The sequence below is a fragment of the Stegostoma tigrinum genome, chromosome 5 (genome assembly GCF_030684315.1).
Source record: "Stegostoma tigrinum isolate sSteTig4 chromosome 5, sSteTig4.hap1, whole genome shotgun sequence".
NCBI lineage: Eukaryota > Metazoa > Chordata > Chondrichthyes > Orectolobiformes > Stegostomatidae > Stegostoma > Stegostoma tigrinum.
This window is the reverse complement of record NC_081358.1, coordinates 115,783,192-115,808,988: the sequence shown is the minus strand read 5'-3', so window position 1 is coordinate 115,808,988 and position 25,797 is coordinate 115,783,192. Positions and strand designations below refer to the sequence as shown.

General features: G+C 39.1%; 1 protein-coding gene across 4 annotated transcripts in view; it reads left to right on the top strand.

Moving 5' to 3' along the window:
• Nucleotides 1-25,797, top strand: part of LOC125451988 (piezo-type mechanosensitive ion channel component 2-like) — a 645,421-nt gene that overhangs the window by 524,472 nt on the left and 95,152 nt on the right. For all 4 annotated transcript variants that reach the window (XM_059646233.1, XM_048529830.2, XM_048529829.2 and 1 more), the window contains 6 exons: nt 9,253-9,349; nt 12,314-12,479; nt 12,787-12,876; nt 13,026-13,153; nt 19,420-19,491; nt 22,898-23,004. In XM_059646233.1, coding sequence (XP_059502216.1) covers nt 9,253-9,349; nt 12,314-12,479; nt 12,787-12,876; nt 13,026-13,153; nt 19,420-19,491; nt 22,898-23,004 — 660 coding nt within the window. The remainder of the gene's footprint in view (nt 1-9,252; nt 9,350-12,313; nt 12,480-12,786; nt 12,877-13,025; nt 13,154-19,419; nt 19,492-22,897; nt 23,005-25,797) is intronic.

Sequence of the window (25,797 nt, the reverse complement as noted above, 5' to 3'; positions counted from 1 at the left end):
GCAGGGGGATGAAAAGTGGTGAAAATGAAAGGTGTGCATATAGACAACACATTTGACATTTTGATGGTGTGAGAAATTAGATCAGTAAAAATTAAAAACAATGTTTACTGCAGAAGTGAGAATTGTAGAGCATGAGTAGGTGTTGAGGCCATCCAGGGTTAGTGCTGTCAGGGAATTAGATAAGTCAGGGAACATGTTGCATGCAATTGTCTGCATGGTACAGCATGAGCCTCAGTGGGAAGTATATGCAGTAGCAGGTATAAAGTGAGTACAAGGTGGCAGAGTGGAGGAGGTCAATGACTGTCTTCCTAAACCGTTAATTGTTTCTTCAGGCTGCTGAATTCCAACTGATTCAGGTAGCAACATTGGACCAGGATGGCAGAGTCTAGAGTTATGCCCTCCATTGCCAGTCTTGTGGGAAGAGGATATTCCTTCTTTATGCTACTCCATCAAATAGGACCTCTAGGTCCCTCTCTGAAAAGCAGGATTTCAATTTCTGCTTATATGCCTTGTTCAGGGTGGATGTCATGACCCATGTAGAGCCCATGATGCAAGATGATGCCAACAATGGATGACTCCTTGTGAGCTCCTACAGTTGATTTAACTTTAATATTCCTTATAACCATTCTACACTTTTAAATTAAATTCTACATCTGTAATGTCTCCAAGTCTTTTTGATCTGTTTATCCTTTGCTTGCTGTGATCTGCCTGTTACCGCCCTTAAACAAAGCTTTTGGTACATATGACAATAAAATCAAACAGTCAATCATCTCTGACAGTATTTGACCAAATGCATAATGGCCTTTTAAGATGGCACCAGTGCCAGGGGTGTTGGAATATCCTGTGACATCTTAGCAGTGTAAGAACTTGTGGCTACAGTTAGTGGAAGGTTTAGCCTCAAGGCAAGTCTTTGGCTCATAAATATGGACTACTGAAAGTACTCAAAAAGGACTTCAATTTTTGAAACATCACGAGTTGAGTGCACTGAAATGCTGGCATTGAAAAGAAGTTGAAGCCTTGGGTATATCAGCCATGATCTTATTGAACAGTGGAGCAGGCTTGAAGGGCTCATTGGCCTACTCCTGCCTGTAATTTCAATGTTCTTAATGCCTGTTGTGGTTAGTCTTTCTCCTGGTTTTTGTTATCCTTCTTATGTGCTTTGCTGCAAGCGTTTTGTCATCACTCCCCACTGCCTCCCCATCTCACCGCAGCAGACTGCGTATTCAAACATGCCTTGATTCTTGAATATTTTTGAAAAAAGACATTTTTTTGAAGCTTTTGCCTTGCATTCATCAGGATATAATTTCCTGAACTACTTCTAAAGAAGAAGATATAGGCCTTCAATAGACAATAGACAATAGGTGCAGGAGTAGGCCATTCGGCCCTTCGAGCCAGCACCACCATTCATTATGATCATGGCTGTATCAGTATCCTGTATAATAAAATGTGAGGCTGGATGAACACAGCAGGCCAAGCAGCATAGAGAAGGAATATCCAGCCTCACATTTTATTATCTTGGAATTCTCCAGCATCTGCAGTTCCCATTATCTCAGTATCCTGTTCCTGCCTTATCCCCATAACCATTGATTCCACTATCTTTAACAGCTCTATCCATCTCTTTCTTGAAACTATCCAGAGACTTGGCCTCCACTGCCCTCTGGGGCAGAGCATTCCATATATCCACCACTCTCTGGGTGAAGAAGTTTCTCCTCAACTCTGTTCTAAATGGCCTACTCCTTATTTTTAAACTGTGTCCGCTGGTTCTGGACTCCACCATCAACGGGAACATACTTCCTGCCTCCAGATTGTCCAATCCCTTAATAATCTTATACGTCTCAATCAGATCCCCTCTCATCCTCCTGAACTCAAGTGTATACAAGCCCAGTTGCTCCAATCTTTCAACGTATGATAGCCCCACCATTCCGGGAATTGACCTCGTGAACCTACGCTGCACTCCCTCAATAGCCAGAATGTCCTTCTTCAAATTTGGAGACCAAAACTGCACACAATACTCCAGGTGTCGTCTCACCAGGGCCCTGTACAGCTGCAGGAGGACCTCTTTGCTCCAATACTCAATTCCTCTTGTTATGAAGGCCAGCATGCCATTAGCTTTCTTCACTGCCTGCTGTACCTGCATGCTTGCTTTCATTGACTGATGTACAAGAACAGCCAGATCTCGTCAGAGAAAGCACCAACAAAGCTACCTTCTCTGCCATCCACTTGCCCAAATACTGACATCTCAATGTATAGTACAGCTAGAATACAGTCAGGAGCATAATCTTGGCAGCTCACTAAGGAGAAAACATCCAGGAGCAGGCAATGGAAGTATTGCTGGAAATCAGGCAACTGCTCAGCCTAACGCAGGTGATGATTTTATAGGTTGACCATTAATATCTTGATCAAAATGCACAGTCTGACACAGGAGTAGTACTCATCATTGACAGAGACATTCACATTGAAAATAGGAGGTATCCTCTCTCAATGCTTTCTATGCTCAGTTTTAGTAGAATGCCACTGGCATGGCAACGCCTGCCCCAACAGCCCCAGACAAACTTGTTCCCTCTGTCATCACTTCAAAAGTCTTATGGTCAATGGTCTTAAAGAACAAAGAACAATACAGCACAGGAACAGGCCCTGCAGCCCTCCCAAATGTGCACTTCCACATTTTGCCTTCCCATACTAAAACTGTCTTTACTTATAGGATCTATATCCCTCTATTCCCTTCCTATTCATGTATTCATCCAGGTGTGTCTTGAATGCTGCTATTTTGTCTGCTTCCACCACCTCCTCTGGCAGTGCATTCCAAGCACTCACCACCCTTTGTGTGAAAAACTTGCCTCACACATCTTTAAACTTCCCTACTCACACCTCAAACATGTTTCCCCAAACAATTGACTCCTCCACCCTGGGAAAAAAATCTGATACTTTCCACAATATTCCATGCTATTCAAAACCTTATAAACTTCTATTAGGTCACCCCTCAACCTCCTGCATTCCAGTGAAAACAAACCCAGTCTGCCCAACCTTTCTTCATAGCTAAAATTCCCCATACCAGGCAACATTCAGGTAAACCTTTTCTGTACCCTGTCCAAAGTAACCACATCCTTCTGGTAGTGTGCTGACCAGAACTGTACACAATATACCAAGTGTAGCCTAACTAAAGTTCTGTAAGGCTTTCATAACTTGTCTATTCTTATACTCAGTGCCCCTTCCAATGAAGGGAAGAATGCTATAAACCTTTTTTACTATCTTATCTATCCTGTCACCTTCAGTGATCCGTGGACCTGCACACCCAGATCCTTCTGCATATCAATATTCCTAAGGGTTCTGCTATTCACTATTATTTCTACCTGTACTTGACCTTCTAAAGTGCATCACCTCACATTTGTCCAGATTAAGTTCCATCTGCCATTTTTCTGTCCACACCTCCAACTGATCCTTATCCTGCTGTATACTGTGACAATCTTCCTCACTATCTGCAAATCCTCCGGTCTTTGTATCGTCCGCATACTTACTAATTAGACCAGCTACTTTTCCTCTAAATCATAGATCATGAGCAGCAGAAGTCCCAACACTCAACTCTGTGGAACACGACTAATCAAAACCCTCCATTCCGAAAAGCATCTTTCCACTGCTAACATCTGTCTCCTGTGACTAAGCTAGTTCTGTATCCATCTTGCCAGCTCACCACGATACCATGTGACTTCACCTTTTTTACCAATCTACCATGAGGCAGGTTTTGTATATAGTTCTTCAATATACCCCTTGCATGCTTTTCTTACCTCATCGGTGTCTACACTCTCTTGCTGTTGTTTTTAGTTCCTTATGATGAGTGCCACAAATCTCCTTTGCTTTATCACATATTGGATCTACCTGTCTTTGTCAATCCAATGCCTCAAATGTATCTCAGGAGCACCTGAGATGCTGCTTGGCCTGCTGTGTTCATCCAGCCTCACATTTTATTATCTTGGAATCTCCAGCATCTGCAGTTCCCATTATCTCTCCCTCAAATGTATCTGACTGCTTCTTAAACTATTGTTCTCATGCCATTTCTGTCTTTTTTAAGCTCATTGTTCAAGTGTGTGTATTTCAGCTTATCTTCTCATTAGAGATATTCTTTACTTCTTCCTTTCTTCCATCTTTTACAACACAGCCATCAAAACCCATGGATTCTACATCCTTTTGTCTTCTTAAAAGCACATGCTACTTAATCCTCTTCCTTAGCAGATTCATTCATGTGTTTCCACTGCTGATTCATATTGTTGGTATTCTTATCATTCTTAGCAAGTGCTTAATTCACCCAATTTGTAAATTTTGTTTAGTACTTTCTCTATCCCTCTGTCTCTCTAAGTTCCATTGCTTTCTTTGTAATCCATTAGCAGTCTTCTTTAGCTGAATTACTGTTCTCACTTTCACAGGATTATGCTCCTTTTCTAACTGATCCCCACATGACTATTCCAGTCTCTCATAATTCAACAGTACTTTCCACTCTCACATCCAATTAGTTTTTTTTCCCCATTCTGTCATATTTCATCAGCGTCCTTATCTAGATGTTTACCAGTGGGCATACATATTTGAATGGTAGTAGTGTCCACAGGTTATCAACTTGCATTGATGTACCTGAATCATATTTAATGTCACTCACACGTATTCCTGCCTCTGTGTTGATTGAAATGCTACTCTTCATTTTTTTTCTTCTGATGATGTAATTTTCATTTCATCACTCATAAATTGTCCACCATATTTCACATAATCCGTGGATGTCTAATATCTCCTTTTCCTGATTTCGGCTCTCCAGCTTTCTTTCTTTCTTTCTTTGTTCATATATCTTTTGTTTCTGTTCTTTCAATATTTCAAAATTCTATTCCATGGGGATTTTGATGAGTGGTGAGCCGTGAATTCTCTTATTTTGTCCTGTTGCCAACCTCAACCATTTTATTGGCCATGTTGGATCCAAAATGGCTTTGTGAAAAGAGACAGAGGGAAATGGTAGAAGGCTGTTTGTGTGACTTGAGCTGGTTGCAATAGCATTCCACAGGGATTATTTCTGGTCCCTTCTTGTTTGTGATATTCATAACTGTACTTGAAAATGTGAAGGGACATGATGACCAAGTTTGTTGATAACACAAAGATTGGCTAATTGGTTGACAGTGAAGCAGAATGTGTTATTTGCATGCATATGTGAATGATTTGTAAGGCGGGCAGATCAATGACAAATGGAATTTAACCCTGACAAATTGTGAGGTGATGTGTTTGAATGAAGGAGCAAAGTAAGACAGTATTCCGTGAATGGCAAGACATAGGGACGTTCAGAGGAACATAGGGAATTTAGGATGCATGTCCACAGATCACTTAAAGTGACAGGACAAGTTAATAAGGTAGTTAAGAAGACATACACTTATCTGTTGGAGCATAAACTATAAGAACAGGGAGGACATGTTGGAGCTGTACAAGACTTTGGTTGGGCCACAGCTCATTTACTGTGTGTAGTTCTGGTCACTACATTCTAGGAAGAATGCAAATGGATTGGACAGGGTGCTAATTCACCAGGATGTTGCCTGGATTGGAGTGTTTCAATTATAGAGAGATGGTTGATAAACTTGGGTTGTTTTCTTTGGAGCAGCGAAGGCTGAAGGGAACCTGTGGGAGGTGCATAAGAGTATGAGTGGGATGGACAGGGTGGATAACAAGCAGCGGTTCCCCTTAGTCGAAGGGTTAATAACAAATGAACGTAATTTTAAATTGAAATAAGTTTAGAGGGGGTTTGAGAAAATAACCCTTTTTACTCAGAGAGTGGTAGAGTTCTGGAATGCACTGCCTGGGAGAGTAGTTGAGGCAGTAAACCTCACAACCTTTTTACGAGGTCTACCACAGGTCACCGTTTATCTAGATAACATGCTAATAACAGGGAAGACCAATAAGAAGCACTTAGGCCTTGGAAATTATGCATACATCTCAAAAAGTTAAAATATTTGTTCCAAGTACTCCAGTTGATCTAATTGGGCTACAGAGTTGACAAGAGCAGATTCCACCAATGGAAGATAAAGTGAGGGTGATCAAAGGTGCCGCAGCTCCAAAATCTGTACCACAGCTTAGGTCTTTGCTTGAGCTTATGAATTGTTGTAGAATTTTCATACATAGCCTATCTTTACCCTGGCACCTTTGCATCAACTCTTAAAAAATAAGTCATCCTTGGAAATAGTCATGGAGCCAAACCATAGCTTTCAGGGAAGTGAAGAAACAGCTACTTAACGTGTTGACACACTGTTATCCCATAGGAGATCTGTTATTGACATGCAATGCCTCTGTACTCCAACAGGATAGTATTAGTATTATCAATATGGGTAGCCCAATGGCGAGGAATGCTTAATGACTTAGGCATTGAAGATTTTGGCTAATGAAGAACATGAATTCACCCAGATTGAGATGAAAGGTTTAGTGGTCATGTTTGGAGTCAAGAAGTTCCACCAATGCCTTTATGGATGTAAATTTAAAATAATAAGGACCATAATCCTATGCTGGGTCTACTTAGAAAACGCAGTGCCACCTATCGCTTCAGACCTAATTCAGCGGTGGGCTCTAATACTAAGTAGCAAATGCAGATGCATTGAACTGTCTGCCACTGGCAAATACATCACTGGTGGTATCTCCACTGGAATAACCTGTAACAGTTTTAACTTTTCTGGATACACTTCTAGTCACAGCAGACAATTTCAGACTTTCCACACAAAATGATCCGGTCCTGGCAAAACTGAAACAGCTGGTGATGGAGGAGGAGACCAAAGGGCTGTCACAACCAGAATTGAAACCTTTTTGGACCCAGAGAGATGAGATCACAGCAGAGAAAAGCTTTTTATTATGGGGAGCAAGAAAGACTGTCCGAGAAAAGGTTGCCACCAGATACTGGCCGAACTCTATCAGGATCATGCAGGGATTTCCAAAATGTAGAAGTTAGCAAGAAGTTATGTCTGGTGGCCAGGACTGAATGCAGATTTATCTGCTTTGGCGGGGCAGGGCCAAGAGCACCAACAAGGACAAAAATTATCGCAACAGCTCCCCACTATTTTGGGAATGCCTGGGTAAACCTTGGACTCAGTTACACATCAACTATGCAGAACCTTTCATCGACTTAATGTTCTTACTCATTGTAGCCTCCCACTCAAAGTGGCTAGATGTGCCTGGAGCTCACCCTTTAAACACGGGGACGATAATAGAAAATGCATGTATCTTTTACAATACACAGGCTCCTGGAAATGTTAGTCACAGATAGGAACTATGGGAATGATCCCGCATGGGCAAGAGATATCGTTGATGCGAGCACAGGTCCTTTTCCATATAAAGTTCAGGTAGGTGTCATGATCCCAAAAAATCACATGGACAATCCGTAAGTGGCAAACTCACAAATGGTTCAGGAGCACAACATGCCTTGCTCCTCGACTGCCTTTTTGTCTGTTCCAGAACCCATCTATTCTTTATCTCCATCAAGCATTGAAGATACCTCTTAGAAGCAAATACATACATGGCAGATGTCACCTCCTTGATGCCTTTGTCACCTGAGGAGGAGAATGGATTTATTCTGACATGCTTTGGTTGCAAGAGACAGACTATTTTGCATTACATGCTGCCTGTATCAGTAGCGGAGTTGGAGAAACTTGTCCCAGTGCTAAGATGCCCCAGGAGGAGCTACAAAAAAGAGAACTGGCCTATATCCTTGAACTCAAAGGGGAGGGGTGTAGTGATTGTAATGCGGTCAGCCAAATGGACCTCATAGAATATGAGTCCTCGATTAATCTGGTCCAATCATGGTGCCCTGGCTGACAGATATAACTAGGAGTGTCAGAGGTTCTGTTTATTCTGAGAGCAGCTTCTGAAGAAGCAGAATTGTTGTTAAGGATTTTGCATGTGTCAATACAGGGTGACTTGATGATAGGATACCAGCCTCTGTGGCGTTGTTTTGGACACTGTGCCATCATATTTACATAATAGCTATCAAGACATACTAATTTGTTTCTAATTATGCCATCAGCTTATCAACCTTGTTAAAAATGTTATGTGCATTTTGATAAAAATCCTTAAGCTTAACTTGTTAATATTATTACTTACTCTTACTCTAGCCTCTGTTGCACACTTCTCTGTATATTTTCTTCTCTTTTCTGGCACAATTTGATTATTGTTATCTTTATGAAGTTACAATAATACTGTCTTGTTTCTTTTATATTTTTCAATTGAACCCTCCCCCACACTAATTAGATTACAGTCCTATCTGCACGCCTAGTTATACACACCTGTTTCATGTATCAATATAGGATGTATCTCTTAAGCAGTTTAGCTTGTTTTCTTAGCTCTCATTCACTTTGCACTTACTTGGATGCATCTTTGCCCTGCTTTGGCAATATTCCTTCATTCAGAACTTATGCGTGTACAGCATCTCTGCCTTGCCTCCTTAGCACAGACAGAAAGCCAGGCATCTTAAAACATTCACCAGTGCTGAACAATCAGTTTGGGGAGGAGGGGTTTGGACATATATTTCAGACTGCTATGGAGCCACACAAGGATTTTTGTTTGAATGTGGCCTGTTTGTTGCAATGTTGATTGCTTGGGATAAATTACAAGAATTGTATACTCACATCATTGAAGTCAATAGAGTTTGCCAAGTGCAAACGGTTCTGCTATAACATGAATTGGCTTTAATGCGATTGAAGAATTTAGACCACAGTTAGCAGAACATGAACTTTCCTTACCTGTATTGGCTATAATGTGATTCTGGCCCAATTAGTTTAAATAGTGCAGCAATTGCACGATTTTCTTATAATGTGAGATCGCATAAGAATGAAACTATCACTTATATCAGAACTGACTGTGGCCAGTTTTTCACCATCGATTCTTCTTTCAGTTAGTTATATTTAATACAGCCCCAACCTATTCTCTTCATCGGAATCCTTGAATTCTCTCTGAAGTGCAAATTACTGCTCTAGAATACTTATGAATAGAAAATAACATTGTGAAATTGTATTTCATGAGAGCGAGTTAACTCGAAGGCTGAATAGAATCACTAAAAATGCAATGCACAGAAACTAAACAACATTTTATGTGAGATAACATCATTTGTGTGGACGTCTGATGTTGTCTGATAATATATTTATAGCATTGAAGTTGTTCCATTTTTAAGTGCCCTAAGCAACAAAACTAAAGAAAGTCAACAATATCTTTTGTTCATAGAAATATATATTTAAGTTTTTATTTCTATTCCAGATAGGAGCCTGTGCCTACATCAATTCTTTAATTTTGAAAAGCTGTTGGTTAATCCAAACATTTGGTCTTGTTTGTACAGTTAAGGGCTATGACCAGCGTAAGTAATGCATTTAGCTTTTTGTTGTACAAAAATATTTACACCAAGGAAATACATTCTCCAAAATGTTTGAGGTGGAAAATCAGCACCACAAATTAAGATAATTTTTTTAACTGGAAGTATGGCTTATCATTGATGTTAATGAGATTCAACTCTCATACAGCACAAAAATAATGAAATAGGGATCCTTTATTTTAGTGCCATTAAAGCTTTATACGCTTCAACAGAAAAGCTTAACATAGAGAAACTATTTGTATTGGACTTTCATCGGGCAGCCAGCATTCAGTCAAGAGCTTAAATTCTGATCTCTAATCAACCCAGTAGTAGTGTACAGTTGATGAAGCTCCTAATAGTAATTTCTATTGATCATATGAACTAGATTTGTCTCTTTGACACAAAGAGAATCATCTTCTCCTTGTGGCATCTGGGATCTTGCAATCTACCAAGGTTCCCAGCAGCAATATGCCTGATAATAAAATGTGAGGCTGGATGAACACAGCAGGCCCAGCAGCATCTCAGGAGCACAAAAGCTGATGTTTCGGGCCGAGACCCTTCATCAGAGAGGGGGATGGGGTGAGGGTTCTGGAATAAATAGGGAGAGAGGGGGAGGCGGACCGAAGATGGAGAGAAAAGAAGATAGGTGGAGAGGAGAGTATAGGTGGGGAGGTACGGAGGGGATAGGTCAGTCCAGTGAAGACGGACAGGTCAAGGAGGTGGGATGAGGTTAGTAGGTAGGAGATGGAGGTGTGGCTTGGGATGGGAGGAAGGGATGGGTGAGAGGAAGAACAGGTTAGGGAGGCAGAGACAGGTTGGAGTGTTTTTGGGATGCAGTGGGTGGAGGGGAAAAGCTGGGCTGGTTGTGTGGTGCAGTGGGGGGAGGGGACGAATTGGGCTGGTTTTGGGATGCGGTGGGGGAAGGCGAGATTTTGAAGCTGGTTAAGTCCACATTGATACCATTGGGCTGCAGGGTTCCCAAGCGGAATGTGAGTTGCTGTTCCTGCAACCTTTGGGTGGCATCATTGTGGCACTGCAGGAGGCCCATGATGGACATGTCATCTAAAAAATGGGAGGGGGAGTGGAAATGGTTTGCGACTGGGAGGTGCAGTTGTTTTATTGCGAACCGAGAGGAGGTGTTCTGCCTCGGCTTGGTATCCCCAATGTAGAGGAAGCCACACCAGGTACAGTGGATGCAGTATACCACATTGGCAGATGTGCAGGTGAGCCTCTGCTTAATGTGGAATGTCATCTTGGGGCCTGGGATAGGGGTGAGGGAGGAGGTGTGGGGGCAAGTGTAGCATTTCGTGCGGTTGCAGGGGAAGGTGCCGGGTGTGGTGGGGTTGGAGGGCAGTGTGGAGCGAACAAGGGAGTCACGGAGAGAGTGGTCTCTCCGGAAAGCAGACAGGGGTGGGGATGGAAAAATGTCTTGGGTGGTGGGGTCGGATTGTAGATGGCGGAAGTGTCGGAGGATGATGCGTTGTATCCGGAGGTTGGTGGGGTGGTATGTGAGAACGAGGGGGATCCTCTTTGGGCGGTTGTGGCGGGGACGGGTGTGAGGGATGTGTTGCGGGAAATGCGGTCAAGGGAGTTCTCGACCACTGTGGGGGGAAAGTTGTGGTCCTTGAAGAACTTGGACATCTGGGATGTGCGGGAGTGGAATGCCTCATTGTGGGAGCAGATGCGGTGGAGGCGGAGGAATTGGGAATAGGGGATGGAATTTTTGCAGGAGGGTGGGTGGGAGGAGGTGTATTCTAGGTAGCTGTGGGAGTCGGTGGGCTTGAAATGGACATCAGTTACAAGCTGGTTGCCTGAGATGGAAACTGAGAGGTCAAGAAAGGTGAGGGATGTGCTGTAGATGACCCAGGTGAACTGAAGGTTGGGGTGGAAGGTGTTGGTGAAGTGGATGAACTGTTCAAGCTCCTCTGGGGCAATTTGCCTGCCCCAGTTTCTCTTCCTGGTTCTCTAAGCAAAGTCAAAGCCTTCAGTTGGGAGTTTTCATGGCTATGGCTGTGCCTCTTCCACACTGCAATTCACACGACTTGGGCTTCTGCTTCTTGCTATTGCATTCCCTCCTATCCTTGTGGCTTCCATCTTCTTCAACCTGTATTCCAAGCTTCAGACTCTACCGTAAGTCTGTCAAGGGCATCGCCTTGTGTCCCAAATGGGGCTGATGTGGACAGCTAAATCTCCTGCATAATGGCTTCCTCAGCCAAAGATCTATATTGGTAAAGACCTTGTGCTCTGCTGTGAATACTGAGCCCAGCAGCTGGAAATGTGGTGAAATCAGAGCTTAGGACCCACTCACACACGCCAAAATGAAATTTAGAATTGCACTCTGTGCAAAGTGCAAAAGGGTTTCACAATTTTTATACCTGCATGTGAAATTTTGTAAATTAACCTCTAAAATTAATCAAATTGACACTGTACAGTAAAGGGTTATCAAGTGGATCATTATTAATTTTGTACATCCACAGATCATTGATCCACTGCTAATAAACGAACCCTAATGCATTGCTAAACCTAATACCCTGAATCTTAATTGTGGATGAAAAATTTTCTAAGCTGTTTTACAACCTATAAAATTTCCTAGAACCCTGTACAATTTCTGATCACATATTTCATGTACTCTGCTCATTAGCCTCAATGATATTTGTTTTAAATTTCCAATTTACTTCTGTTGTTGCTAGCTTGAAATTGAAGCTAAATTTGGCATCGTAGACTGTGCTTATCACTATACAATGAGATCTGTTGTACATTCATGCCAGGTCAATAAAAAGGAAAGGTTTTAACGTTGCTTAAATATGCAAAATGGCCACATGTGCCTGAATGTTAACATTTCACTAAATATAATGATGTATTTACAAAACTTTAAAAATGTGTAAAGTTTAGCATAAGAAATAGAAAATTGATTATTTCTACAATACATTTTGATTTATAACCATGTTGAAATAATATCCTGTTTTATAGCCCCTGCTGAGAACCTTAAGAAATGTCCATTGCCTAAGGATGAAGCAGGCATAATATGGGACAGTATATGTTTTTCTTTTCTGTTGCTGCAAAGGAGAGTTTTCATGAGTTATTACTTCTTGCATGTAGTAGCAGACATAAAATCTGCTCAAATTCTCGCGTCAAGGTGAGTTAAAAAGGAATAAGTATTCATGCAACTGTATAAAATCCATGAGATAGGATCGATTTTGTAGAATTAGCATTTAGTTAATACTATCATTGAAATGGCCATATTACAAATCATTTCTGCTTATATTTCAACTAAATGTTCAGCTATCTTCCAAAAATAATACTTACTACCATTCATTATTTAGTTAATGCTCAATTTTTTTCCATCTGTTAAGTTCTTTTCTCTTAATTACTCAAATATTAGTTCGTTAATCATCTTTTTTAAATATGGTTTGCTATGGTGCTTATTTTATGTCTTATTTTAGAGGTGCAGAGCTGTTTCAAGCTACTATAGTAAAAGCTGTGAAGGCTAGGCTTGAAGAGGAAAAGAAGTCAATGGATCAGCTCAAAAGACAGTAGGACCATATTTTAATTAACTATTTTTATGAATATTCCTTTCCTTGTCACAATTCTGAACTTACTTGAGTATGGCAAGATTAAGAACCATTGATTTGTGTATTTGTTGATTGGTTGTATGTGTGTATTTTTTCTTTATTTTAAATAGGATGGATCGCATCAAAACAAGACAACAGAAATATAAAAAAGGCAAAGAGAGAATGCTCAGTTTGACTCAGTCAGCAGATGTGCAGGGTCCTCAGATGAAGCAAGAAGATGATGATGATGACGATGAAGGTATTTCAACATTGGCAATGGGAAGCAATAAGACAAAAAAAAATTTACATGCTTATTAATTCCATTACTGACCAATGTTATTTGTGTTATACCACAGGTCATGATTGTCATGGATATTCAGCATGGTCATCCCCTTAATATTTCAGAAATAAGTCGTAGAATTTAGACTCATAAATGCACAGTGAATGAACAATTATGCATAGAAAAATTGAATTTAAATCTACACTAATTTGAGTATAAGTTCCTGATGCAACATTCTAAGGTACTCCTGTTTAAGACAACGAACCAGTATAGCTGGTCACCTGTATCCACATGAAGATGCAGCCACAATAGGCTAGGTTACTTCCATTTGGCCAGCCAACTGCATCAGGATGTCTGTTTGTCACACTGCAGCTCACTGGGTATGCACTGTTTGATGTGGTAGTTCTAACTGTCCCAACCACTATTAAAGTAAAAGCATATGTGGAGTGGCAGAGGGTTGGATCATGGAAGTCAGAGGTAGGTGGCAATGAATCAGATTATTATAGTGGGATTGTGGAAGAACATTGCCAATGGAACTGATAGAAGCACAGCCATGTACACTCTACTTAAAAACTAAAGTGGAAACACATTTTCTGGTACAAAAATAACACACGAAATGAGGCCCAACTGTGGCTAATGGGCAAAATTAGGGTTAGGAAGATAAATTGGTCAAAAACAGCAGTAGACCTGAGGATTGTTAACAGTTTGAATTTCTTTAAAGGAGGACAAAGGGGGAAAATATGGAATGAGAGTAAGCTTATGGGGAACATACAAACTGATTGTAAAAGCTTCTTTAGATATGTGAAGAAAAGAACTCAAATTGATAATTCAGAGATACTAAGAACTGCCGATGCTGGAGTTGGAGATAACACAATGTGGAGCTGGGGAACACAACAAACCAGGCAGCATCAGAGGAGTAGGTTAGTTGATGTTTTGACTTGGGACCTTACTTCAGAAATGGGGGAGGTGAAGGGAGCTCCGAAATAAATAGAGAAATGAGGGATGATAGGTAGGGAAGGTAGGTGGGATGATGATAGGTGAGTGCAGGTAGGCAGTGTGAGGATTGGCCAGTGAGGTAGGAGGAGCAGTTAGGTGGGAGAGAAGATGGACAGGTTGTGTCAGTTCAAGGAGGGGGGTGAGAAGGAAGGTTGACCATGGGATGAGGCCAGGTTTGGGGAAATTTTGAAACTGGTTAAGTCACCTTGAGACCGTTGTGTTGTAGACTGCCAAGGCAAAGTATAAGGTGCTGCTCCTCCAGTTTCCAGATGATATCATTGTGACACCGGAGGAGGTCTAGGGTAGACATATCATCCAGGGAGTGGGAGGGGGCGTTGAAGTGGTTCGCAATCGGATGGTGTTGTCATTTATCGCGAACAGAGCACAGGTGCTCTGCAAGGCAATTTGTAAATTGTACTGCCGATTGATCCTCGATGACCTCTTTCAGTCATTCCTGGGTCTTGGGTTTTTAAAAAGTCTGAACTGAAAATTTAAGGAAGTGAGAACATTCATTCTACACTATGAGCACATTGAATCCTCCCAACTTAAAATGGACTTCCTATCAGAAGAGAAATATTGTTATTTGTCTGTGTTGAGTCTTCCCATTTTTGGCCAATATGGAAATATTAGAAGTTGACACTGGCCATCCTAAATAGAAAGCGCATTTCCCAGCATTAATATCATAGGCTTAGTAGCCACAAATTGACAAAGAAACGAATTACATTTGCATTAAACTTGACAATTTAGTTCTACAATTATTAAAATAAGTCATTTTCATAATATTCTTTCCAGGTTGAATTTTATTTTCAACACAGTATGTAGTCTTTGATCTGGTGAAGCAAGCAGTCTATCTTACTATGAAGGAACCAGATTTTTGCCCCAGTAATTTCAAAAAATTATTTACACCATTGTGTTCGCAGCAATTTTTTTCACCTGATAGTAGACAACAAGGAGTGTTTCACTAAATTCTGTCAAAGATAATGTTCAAAAGGAATTATTTTTTAAACCAAAAGGTACATGTAGGCTAAAGTAGCTGAGGAAAGTGAAAATCTCTAATTCAAACAAGACATAAAAGACATGAGACATAAAACTAAAAGGAGTAAAGTTGGGAGAGATAATGGGAACTGCAGATGCTGGAGAATTCCAAGATAATAAAATGTGAGGCTGGATGAACACAGCAGGCCAAGCAGCATCTCAGGAGCCCAAAAGCTGACGTTTCGGGCCTAGACCCTTCATCAGATGAAGGGTCTAGGCCCGAAACGTCAGCTTTTGTGCTCCTGAGATGCTGCTTGGCCTGCTGTGTTCATCCAGCCTCACATTTTATTATCTAGGAGTAAAGTTGGTACTGGTATATGATCTGAACAATGTTCCTCACTTGATATGCAATGATTTTATGTAAAATTCTGGCAGGGGTGTATTGATAAATGATTCAGTAGATATTGTAATAAATAGTTACAACCAATTAATAGTAATTTTATAGTGAGAATAATTCATAACCATACCTTATCAGTATTATTGTAATGTACAAAATTGTGACCAACATCAACACACCTTACAATCATGAGCCTTGTGTAAGAATGTCAGTTTCTCAATGTAGAATTATTGGAACTTCTCTTGTTTTATTGATACATCACACCATAATGAAATGTCATTTAAGTTCCATCACTGCTCGATGCATCACTTTTTTTATTATCTTACCTGACTTTTGATGGCATTTCTTTATACTAAAATAGGTATCATACCTTAGGATTTTTATTTCTATTTTGAGTCTTAATTACATTTTAGTCTGAGGAACAGATCATTTCTTTGCATTCAACGTATTTGTCAAATGGTAGAAAAAAGGTTGGCTGGAGATCTCCCCTTCCCCAACTGCATCCCTAAACCAGCCCAGTTCGTCCCCTCCCCCCACTGCACCACACAACCAGCCCAGCTCTTCCCCCCCACCCACTGCATCCCAAAACCAGTCCAACCTGTCTCTGCCTCCCTAACCGGTTCTTCCTCTCACCCATCCCTTCCTCCCACCCCAAGCCGCACCCCCATCTACCTACAAACCTCATCCCACCTCCTTGACCTGTTCGTCTTCCCTGGACTGACCTATCCCCTCCCTACCTCCCCACCTATACTCTCTCCACCTATCTTCTTTACTCTCCATCTTCGGTCCGCCTCCCCCTCTCTCCCTATTTATTCCAGTTCCCTCTCCCCATCCCCCTCTCTGATGAAGGGTCTAGGCCCGAAACGTCAGCTTTTGTGCTCCTGAGATGCTGCTTGGCCTGCTGTGTTCATCCAGCCTCACATTTTATTATCTTGGCTGGAGATTCCATTGGACAATCATTATAACCTTTGCAGTGGGAAGTAAATTTGGTTGGGACCTAAACAATGTTGCACCAGATTCTGAGAGATTTCCAATAGGTTAAATTGACCTCCCTGAATCAATACCCTTTGCTGAAAATATGTCTTGATGCCAGAAGAGAATAAGATTTGAACTCATTTTTGTAACTCTAATAATGATTAACCTGCTGACACTGTCACTAAGGATTTCACATGAATAGCTATTTGATGAAGGACACCGTAACCAGTTTTGAAATCCTGGACAACATTAGAACTCACTCAAAATCAATGCAGTTAAAAGTTAAAATCACTTCCCATAAGTATTAAATAAATGAAATAATTATTTTCCCAGCCAGTGAAGCCCACATTCCATGAATGATTAAAGCAAGAAACCCAACACGAGAACTGGGAAAAGAGAAAAGTATCAACAAACAACTGGATTGCAATTCTCATTTTATGAATTATACATACAAACAGCCGGCTTTATTGTCATTAACTAGTGTGCATCTGCTTTTAAACTTTTCTTTAGTTTAGAGCTACTTTTTGATTGCTTGTTTTCAATATTCATTAATTTGTTCTTATCAGTATGTGCTATAATAGTAGCTAAAGCCTAGGGAATACTGGTAGTACTACTGGTGGGCAAATGTTTAACAAATTTGTAAGGCATTCCTCCACTCACTAATTTAATGCAGTATTAAAATGTGTATTTCAAACATGTAGTGTTTCTATTAAAATATGATGTAGGGAAATGTCATATGAATTGTCAGCAATAATTGATCGGTCGGTATTAGCACAGCTAATATTTTAATAAGGTGCTTAGGTTCACATTTGCCTGGAGGTAAAATTAGTTGAATTAATGTCAAATTAGTCATTTAACACTGGTGAATTTAGTATTATCTTTTTCTTTCAGTGAATAAAAATAAACAAGCTTTTATTAAAAGGTTTTAAAAAAATAGGATTGACAAAGTAGACAATTTTGTCACATGATCCGGAGTGCAGCCAAATAATAAAATGCACATACACAGAAAATGCAACCTATTTTCTGGAATAAAACAAAGGACTGCAGATGTTGGAGATCTGAAATGAAAGCAGAAATAGCTGGCTAAACTCAGGATGTCTGGCAGCATCAGTGGCAAGCGAATTTGATAACTTCGTCACATGTACTGCCAGAACTGCTGAGATATGCCTATTTAATGGAGGACTTTTATCACATTTGAAATATGCAAAAATGTAATGTGTGTGCTGTGTTGCTTATGTACAGTTTAAAATTGTTGTAGCAGAGAGCCCATGCTTCTAGCTCTGATCCTATCTCTGACAGAAAATATAAATTTTGCAAGTCAAATCACATCAGGAGTGTATCAGAAAGATCACTTAAAATGTGCATGAGCTTTATTATTTTATGACACAGTAAAACATGGATATATCCTTTTGTTAGCAGATTATACAATTCACCAGACTGTGTAGTATAGAAGTTGGTAATTCATCTGGTAGTGCATCTGCCAGTAAATATGAAGAAGCTGGTCCCTACCGTTGTACTTTCTGTCTCTGTGACTTAGTCCATTTGCATTCGGTTCTGCAATAACATGATATTTGTGTTCCTGCTCAACATCATGTTATAGAAAGTCACCCTTAGAAATAATGGACCTTTGGGAAAAGTGGAGTTAGGGGCAGACCACCAAAAAAAATCACTCAAAAATCCCTCGAAAGCCTAACACAAAGGATAGCACAATTTGAATAAGTGTTTATTTCATAACTAATAATGAAATTAAAGCATATTAAAACACTTTAGTTTGAAAACATGTCAAGATGTCTTGATGGGGGGAGAAGGTAGTACCATACCTCTCACAGAAAGTACTTCACGACAAAGCTTTGAAATGATCACATGACACTGGTGCGGAGATTGTTTCAGCACTGACATTGTACATATTCACGACAAAAGCCCATGAAATGATCATATGATGTCGATGCATATTCCTCCGTGCATCAATGAAATCATGTTAAAGCCAACACAAGTCCGCATTTTAGAAAGCATTCCCCTATATGCCAATCGCATTACAGCCAATTTGCGTTGATGGAACACGCGTTATGGCAGGACTTTAATTGAAAAGGAAGTGTTGCATTTGGGTGGGGCACTAGTTCCTTTACTTCAGTTTAATTGTTATGGACATAAGGATTAAATCGTTATTCCTCGGCAACTCTTAGCTGCAAAATCGTTGGCTATTTTTGTGGGGCTACCACTATGTATTCTTTTTCGGAGATTCAGGGCTAAATGAGATGCTTTCTCAGTTGATTTTGGCCAAAAAATTACAATGGTAACTTGTTGCTTTGAGCCTGTTTCTATCCATTTTGCAAGCTGTGGCCTCAATGGCAATCTGTATGTCATCTGAAAAATTTTAGATGTAATGTGTGTGGTGTGTGACAAACTTTCTCAGTTGAATGCTTCATTGGTTACCTGTACGCTGGCTAGTTGTTGAAGGAACCTTTAGATTTGCCTCTGCATTTCAGCCTATAAATTATCTTTCTGAAAATTTTTCAGTAGCTTATTGGTTTGGAAATTTTAAGCATTCTGCTGAGGGTTTTTTTGTTTTGCATGTCAGATGCTTATACCCAAATAAAAAATCATGAGGTGATCTCTTCAACAGTAATTTTCAGGATAAGGAATGGTGTTGAGAGGTTGGTGGGAAACCTTAATCAGCATGGGAATATAATCTGCACGTTAAAGAGACAATTCGTAAGAGAAAATGTAATGATTAAAATAAGGAGCCTATGTATTAGTGAAGTATTATTTATTTCTTGCATAAAATTCTCATTAACATATTACTCCATTTGTAATCCTCGTAGGTTAAAACTCCACTAACTTGCCCACCTGATTATTTTGTTTTTGTTTTACATAATTAATGTTTGGACCTATTTTATTTTAGGAGAACCAGAGAAAGACAAAGCCAAGGGCAAAAAAAAGCAGTGGTGGCGGCCCTGGGTTGACCATGCTTCTAGTAGGTTTGCCTCAATCATCTGTTAGTTATGTGTACTAATCATGTACCAATTTCCTTGAATAGACAATTGTTTTGTTTTGTTTTTTAACTAAAAATTAACAAATAATAAGTATTTTCTTTCAAAAAGTTGCCTATCCTGGTTTGATTTAAAGCATGAATTTATTTTAGCCTACTGTTGTTATTTTGATGGGCTTTGTGCTCAAACAAAGTTTCAAACAAGGATAGCTGTGTGCTGATTTGTTATGCACGTGGGTCATTCTGCATTAACTCACGACAACTATAGGGATCCATGTTGAATGCAGAATTAACTGTGAAGCTACAGTACATTAAATATTATCATCTAACCATTTTGCATTGCACTGTAGTTCAAGTAACTTAAAATCATCAGTACCTGTTGATTTGGAGCTATTATTGACTGCCAAATTTTGATTTACCCAGTAGTTGGAATCAAACAATTTGAATAATATAGCAGAATAAGGATTTTTTGCATGACTTCAATTCAAATTAGCTATGCATTTGCGCCATGCCATTCAATTTAAGACAAATAAACTACACGTGTAAATGATTAGATGAAAGCAATATATGAGCTACCTTTGTGCCATCTGAACACAACATGGAAAATGAAAATCAATGGCTGATTACTGAAAAACATAGTTTTTAGTTGGATTAATGTTGTTTTCTGATCTGTAAAACCGTCTCCGTTAATCGGTATTATTTTCAATACGTTAATATACCCAGGAAATACAACATTCTGCTAGGCCGCAAGAAATCATTACTTGCAGCTGTTTGTCCCAATCAAACAGCCTGTTGCTCCATTATTTATATTTTTGGGTTGGTCTTTACCTTTATGACTCTGTTTTAAAATGAGGCATGAAAGTAATGAAGTCATGATCTATTCAAGGAAATGAGGTATCTGTTAAATGTGTGACACCAAACCAATTGGTTATTTCGGAGGCTAAGGTCAGTTCCGGGATGCTGTGAATTTTCATTAAGAGTGTGTGGATCCCTTAGGAAGTTTTTGTGACAGCTTTATTTTCATATAAAATTGTCATTAATTTTGACATCTGCTTATTTTTTTCCATCTATTTATTGATTTAGTTAAATTGATTCTATTTAAAAACTGATAAAACTGCTGATGCTGTAAATCGGAAACAAAAATAGAAATTGCTGGAAAAGCTCAGCAGGTCAGGCAGCATCTGTGGAGAGAAATCAGAGTTAATGTTTTGGATCAGAACTGAAGAAGGACCACTTGACCCAATACATTAACTCAATTTCTCACCACAGACGCTGCCAGACCTGCTGAGCTTATTCAGCAGTTTCTCTATTTTTGTTTCTGATTCAGTTTAGGGAAAGTTACTGAACTCTTCAGGAAGGGAATAAATTATAGTCATTATGGTTAAAAGTTTTGAGAAAGCCACAAAACCTTCTTTATGAATAGGTTAATAATGGGCCAAAGCTTTGTCCCCTAATTGTCAGAGATTGGAAGTATGACTGAAGATGCACATTGGGACCATTCAGAAATCTTAACATATGGATCTGGATGAGAATTGCCCAGATAATTTAAATTTCAAAACCGTCCATTTTCTTCCATCAGGATTCATTGTGAATGTCTCTAACCTTGATCTAGAATTGGAGGGACTTGGGAAAGATCCGCAGCATTTTACAGAATTTTGACTCAGCAAATGTTGAATAGATTAAAACCTACTCAAACACCTGGGTAACTCAACAATAAACACCATCCTCCCCCCACCAATCACCAGCCCCTCCCCAAAATACCCAACCAGCCCCTCCCTCAATCCAGCACAGCAGCACTTTTCACTACACCTTGACCCACCCGACCAACTTCGTCTAACCACCTGACCACCCCTCTGATTGTATTACCTCTTCAACAAGACCCAGCTGCTCCCCACCACACCTGACTACACTGATCCACCTGAGTTTCTGACAACAGGTAATTTCCTTCGATCCAACATGAGCAACCAAACTGAGTGACCTACCCACTCACATTATCCACAAATCATTTACTTATCCTACCTACTCACCCATCCACTTCCGCACTATCAACTCATCAACCAGCCAAATCAATCAGCAATCCTGTCACTTACCTATCCAGCCATCCATTCACTTGTTCACCCATTTCAGTCATCCAGTAATCAATTCATTTGGCCACTCAGTCACATTAAAAGACTGATCATTTAAACTTACGATACAACAGTTAATATCAATTAAAAAAGACATGTCCTTTCTTTTCCACGCATTATTACTCTCCAACAGAGACCCCTGTTGGACAGCTCCCTCAGCAGCTCTTTGACATCTGGGAACAGACAATCTCAAATGAAATCTGTAGCAATATCATGTTGGAAAACCTTCAAGTACAGTGGCAATCTGTTACTTATTGTTGCTACTCAGTAGAACCTTGTATACAAGAGAGTAAATCTCTTATTTCGGTTTGTCTTCAATTCCTTCATTTGACCAACACAATATCTTTCCAATTAAGCCTGTTACTATTTAGAGAACACTGAAAACAAATTTATATACATAAATAGATAGAAAAGATTAATGAAGTTAATGACAATTTATTTTAATTATTAAATTTTATTTTCTTTATAAACCATGGAAACTTGACAACGATATGTGTAATGTAGTTCACTTGTAATCAATGCATACCTTTGACAATAAATTGATAATGAATGAAAAGAGTGCTGTGCTCATATTGACTTCTTTTTATCATTTGGTATATAATCCAGATTTCCTTTGTTTATGTGGTTACAGCCAGTCAAATGTAAATCTGAAAATTTAAAATCTATAAAGGAAGCTTGTTATATATCATTTTGCATTGTCTTTTGGATACATTTGAATTTCATTTCTGCACGAAGTGTTTAAAACTCAAATGCGGAAATATAAATTAAATTATGTTTCCAGCGATTAATATGTACAATTTTAGACAAAGCTTCAACTGAGCCTCTGATTCAATTTCTTACTTTTTTATTCACAATACTTGCACAGAAATATTGCCAGTCTTTGCAATATTTATTCTCTGTTTCTCTGCCTTTCTTCACATTTTTCAACAATAGCCATCCTTTTGACGTTCTACATTCTGCTACTAAATCCCCCTTACACTTTGTGATCCTGGCTACCTCTGCTTCTTCATTTTCTTGTGCATTCCCTTTAGTTGGATGTTGACATTCAGGTATCCATTTGGGTAGCTTAGTGCTGTACATTCTTTACACTCTGCTCTCTACTACATTTTTGACGTGATTTGTTCTGTAATTTATCATTTGTTTTAATAATACCAGTTAGTTAAAATGGAATCAAGAGATTTTAAGCAACCCTTAAAAACAACTAACCATAAGATTGAATTATTTCACCTTTCATTGCACTAGTAATGTTGTCTCCTCCTGCTTAGTGGTACGAAGTGGAGATTACTATCTCTTTGAGACAGACAGTGAGGAGGAAAATGAAGAAGAAGTAAAAGAAGATGAAGAAGAACAACCCAAAAAGTCAGGTTTTCAGGTAATAGTGTGGAATCCTGTTACATTTTATCAAATAGTAACATTTGTGGAACTAAATTTGAAAAACTTTCAGCATCGTATGTTAATAATAGACTCCACACAGTAAATAAGATCTAAAACGTTCTCATAGTTCATGGAAATAAAAGCTGCCAATACAAAGATTAACTCAGCATTTAAAACTTAGATTAATGCTTGAAATCTGATACCTTGACTTTTTGACTGGAAGTGTGAATAGCGTTACTTCTAAATATTGACATTGCTTGTCTTTCAAATGTTGACTGACCAGTAGTTTATTTCCAAGAATTGTGAGAGACTTTTATAATTATACCTTTTTTTCATTTTTATGCTTGTACATGGTATGTCAATGTGACTGGCAAGGATGGTATTTATTCTTCATTCCTAATTGTTTAGCAGAAGGGTAATCAGGAGAACATCGGTTTTCTTGAACTGCTGCAAATCAAGTGGTAAACCTATCATGCTGTTAGTGATGGACTTCCCAGATTTTAACTCAAATGGGATTGGAAGATATGAAGGATGTCGCTATGTGTTGGTTGTGGAGGGAGTTAAAGTTTATAGCGGTGGAGTGCTGACCAAGCAGACTGTCACAGATAGAACTTAGCTTGTTAGAGTTGTACTGATCGAAACAAGTGGAAAGTATTAGCATCATTCTTCTGATTTATCCCCGGTAGACGATAGATAAACTTTGGGAAGTTACGAGGTGAGTTACACTGCCAAGAATTCCAAGATCCTAAGCTGCTGCTGTATGTACTGCATTTATATGGCTGGTCCAGAGGACATCTCCTGTCAGTTTTAACTGTTCAAGATTTTTATGGCTGGGATTCAGCAAAGGTCGTGCCATTGGATATTACAGGGAAATGGTTAGATTCTCTTTTGTTGGAGTTTATTAATTCAAACCTGAATGTTGACCAGGTGTTGCTGCATGCAGCCACAAACTACTACAGTACTTGAGGAGTTGTGAGTGGTTATGAATATTGTACAATCATCAATGATGATCACCACTTCTGAGCTTATTGAGGAGGGAAGGTCAATCCTTAATTCATTATAGATGGTTATTCCTAGGGCACCACCCCAAGGAACTCCTGCAGCAATCTGTTAAGGCTGTGATTGTTGGCCTTCCAACAACAATTTTCCTTTGTGCCAGCTATGATTTCAAACAATGGAGAACTTTTCCCGTGATTCTGGTGACTTTAGTTTTGTTGAGAATTATTATGCCACATTCAAAAATGCTGCCTTGATATCAAGAACAGTTGTTCTCACCCCACTCTTAAATTCAATTCTTTTGTGGATGTTTGGATCAAAGTCATATTGTATTGAGGACTGGGGCTGAATGCTCCTGGGACATTGACTTTTAGATAAACTGCATAAGTGCTGCTTGTTAGCATTGTCGATGACACCTTCCAGGAAATTGCTGAAACTTGAGAATAAGCTAATGCCATAGTATTAGCTGGATTTGAGTTGTTTTACATTTTAAAGACAAGATACACCTGAACAATTTTCCATATTATCAGACACTTAGACTGATTTTTATAGCTGTACTAGAATTCTTTGGCTAGGGACACTGGTTTTGGAGCACAAGTCTTCAGTGTCACAGTGGGATGTAGTTGGGACTTATGCTGTCACATCCATTATGCACAGTCAATTTTCTACTTACTTACAATTTTAAATGAAATAAATTGACTGAAGATGGGCACCTGTGATGCTCGGGATCTCATGAGCAGACATTAATGTCAATTATGTCAATACCTGCAGCTGTGAATGGGACTTTTACCTATGACTTCTTCTTATATTACCAATATTTGTCCACAGTGTGGGACAATTTGATAACAGAACTTAACTGAAAGAGAAATGCTTTATACATGATTTACACATTCATGTTATATATGATCAAATCATATTACTGAAAATTAGTTAATTATCAACTACTTTTAAATTTCCATGCATTTAAGTGAAAGTATATGTGGTACTTGTACAGATTTGTTAGAAGGTCTGTAATAATGTACAAGTGTTTTTTGGTTCTTTTTTCTCCTTGAATTAGAAATGTCATTTGCTCATGATAACTGTTTGCCTTCCATTGCACCCAATTTCGCAGATTGACTGAGATGTAAGAATGTCTTCTTCCCACATCGAAACATGAAAAATAAAGTTTCAACTCAAACTCTATTTTCATGATCATGGTATATGAAGAAGAACAGTAATAACTGCTTACATCACATTTGTGGCAATGCTTTTGAATTGGCTTGGACAACTGAAATAATTTTGCATACAATGCGCAGAGATGCTTCTGATATAAAGCAGGATTTTATCAAGAATCTGCAAATGCATTAAGTTACATTGCTATATATTTTTACTAATTGATTTTATTCTTGATGCTTTGTAATGCATAAATATTGTAAAATTCTGGTAACTTTTTTGTTTCTATTTGCCAGTGTTTAATGTTAAGTGAATGAAACTTTAATCATTGAGATCTCTGTGGAGTTGATGAATTAAATGGCTTGTGTGAACTTTTTCTATAATGTAGAAACTGATCATTGCAGATGATCTGAGGCTGGCGTTTTTGTCTGAGGTTAATCATCAAGTTATTGTTCTTATCATATATTCTGAAAATTTGGCTCCTGTTCATTTTTTAATTAATGTTCTGCATTCACAGATGTAATTGCTGCTAAAATATTTGTGAAACAACAAAACAGAAAAAGACAGCATATTTAAGATGATATGTAAAAAGAATAACACATTTTATTTAAATAGAATTTAAAGTTAAACTACTAGAGTCCAA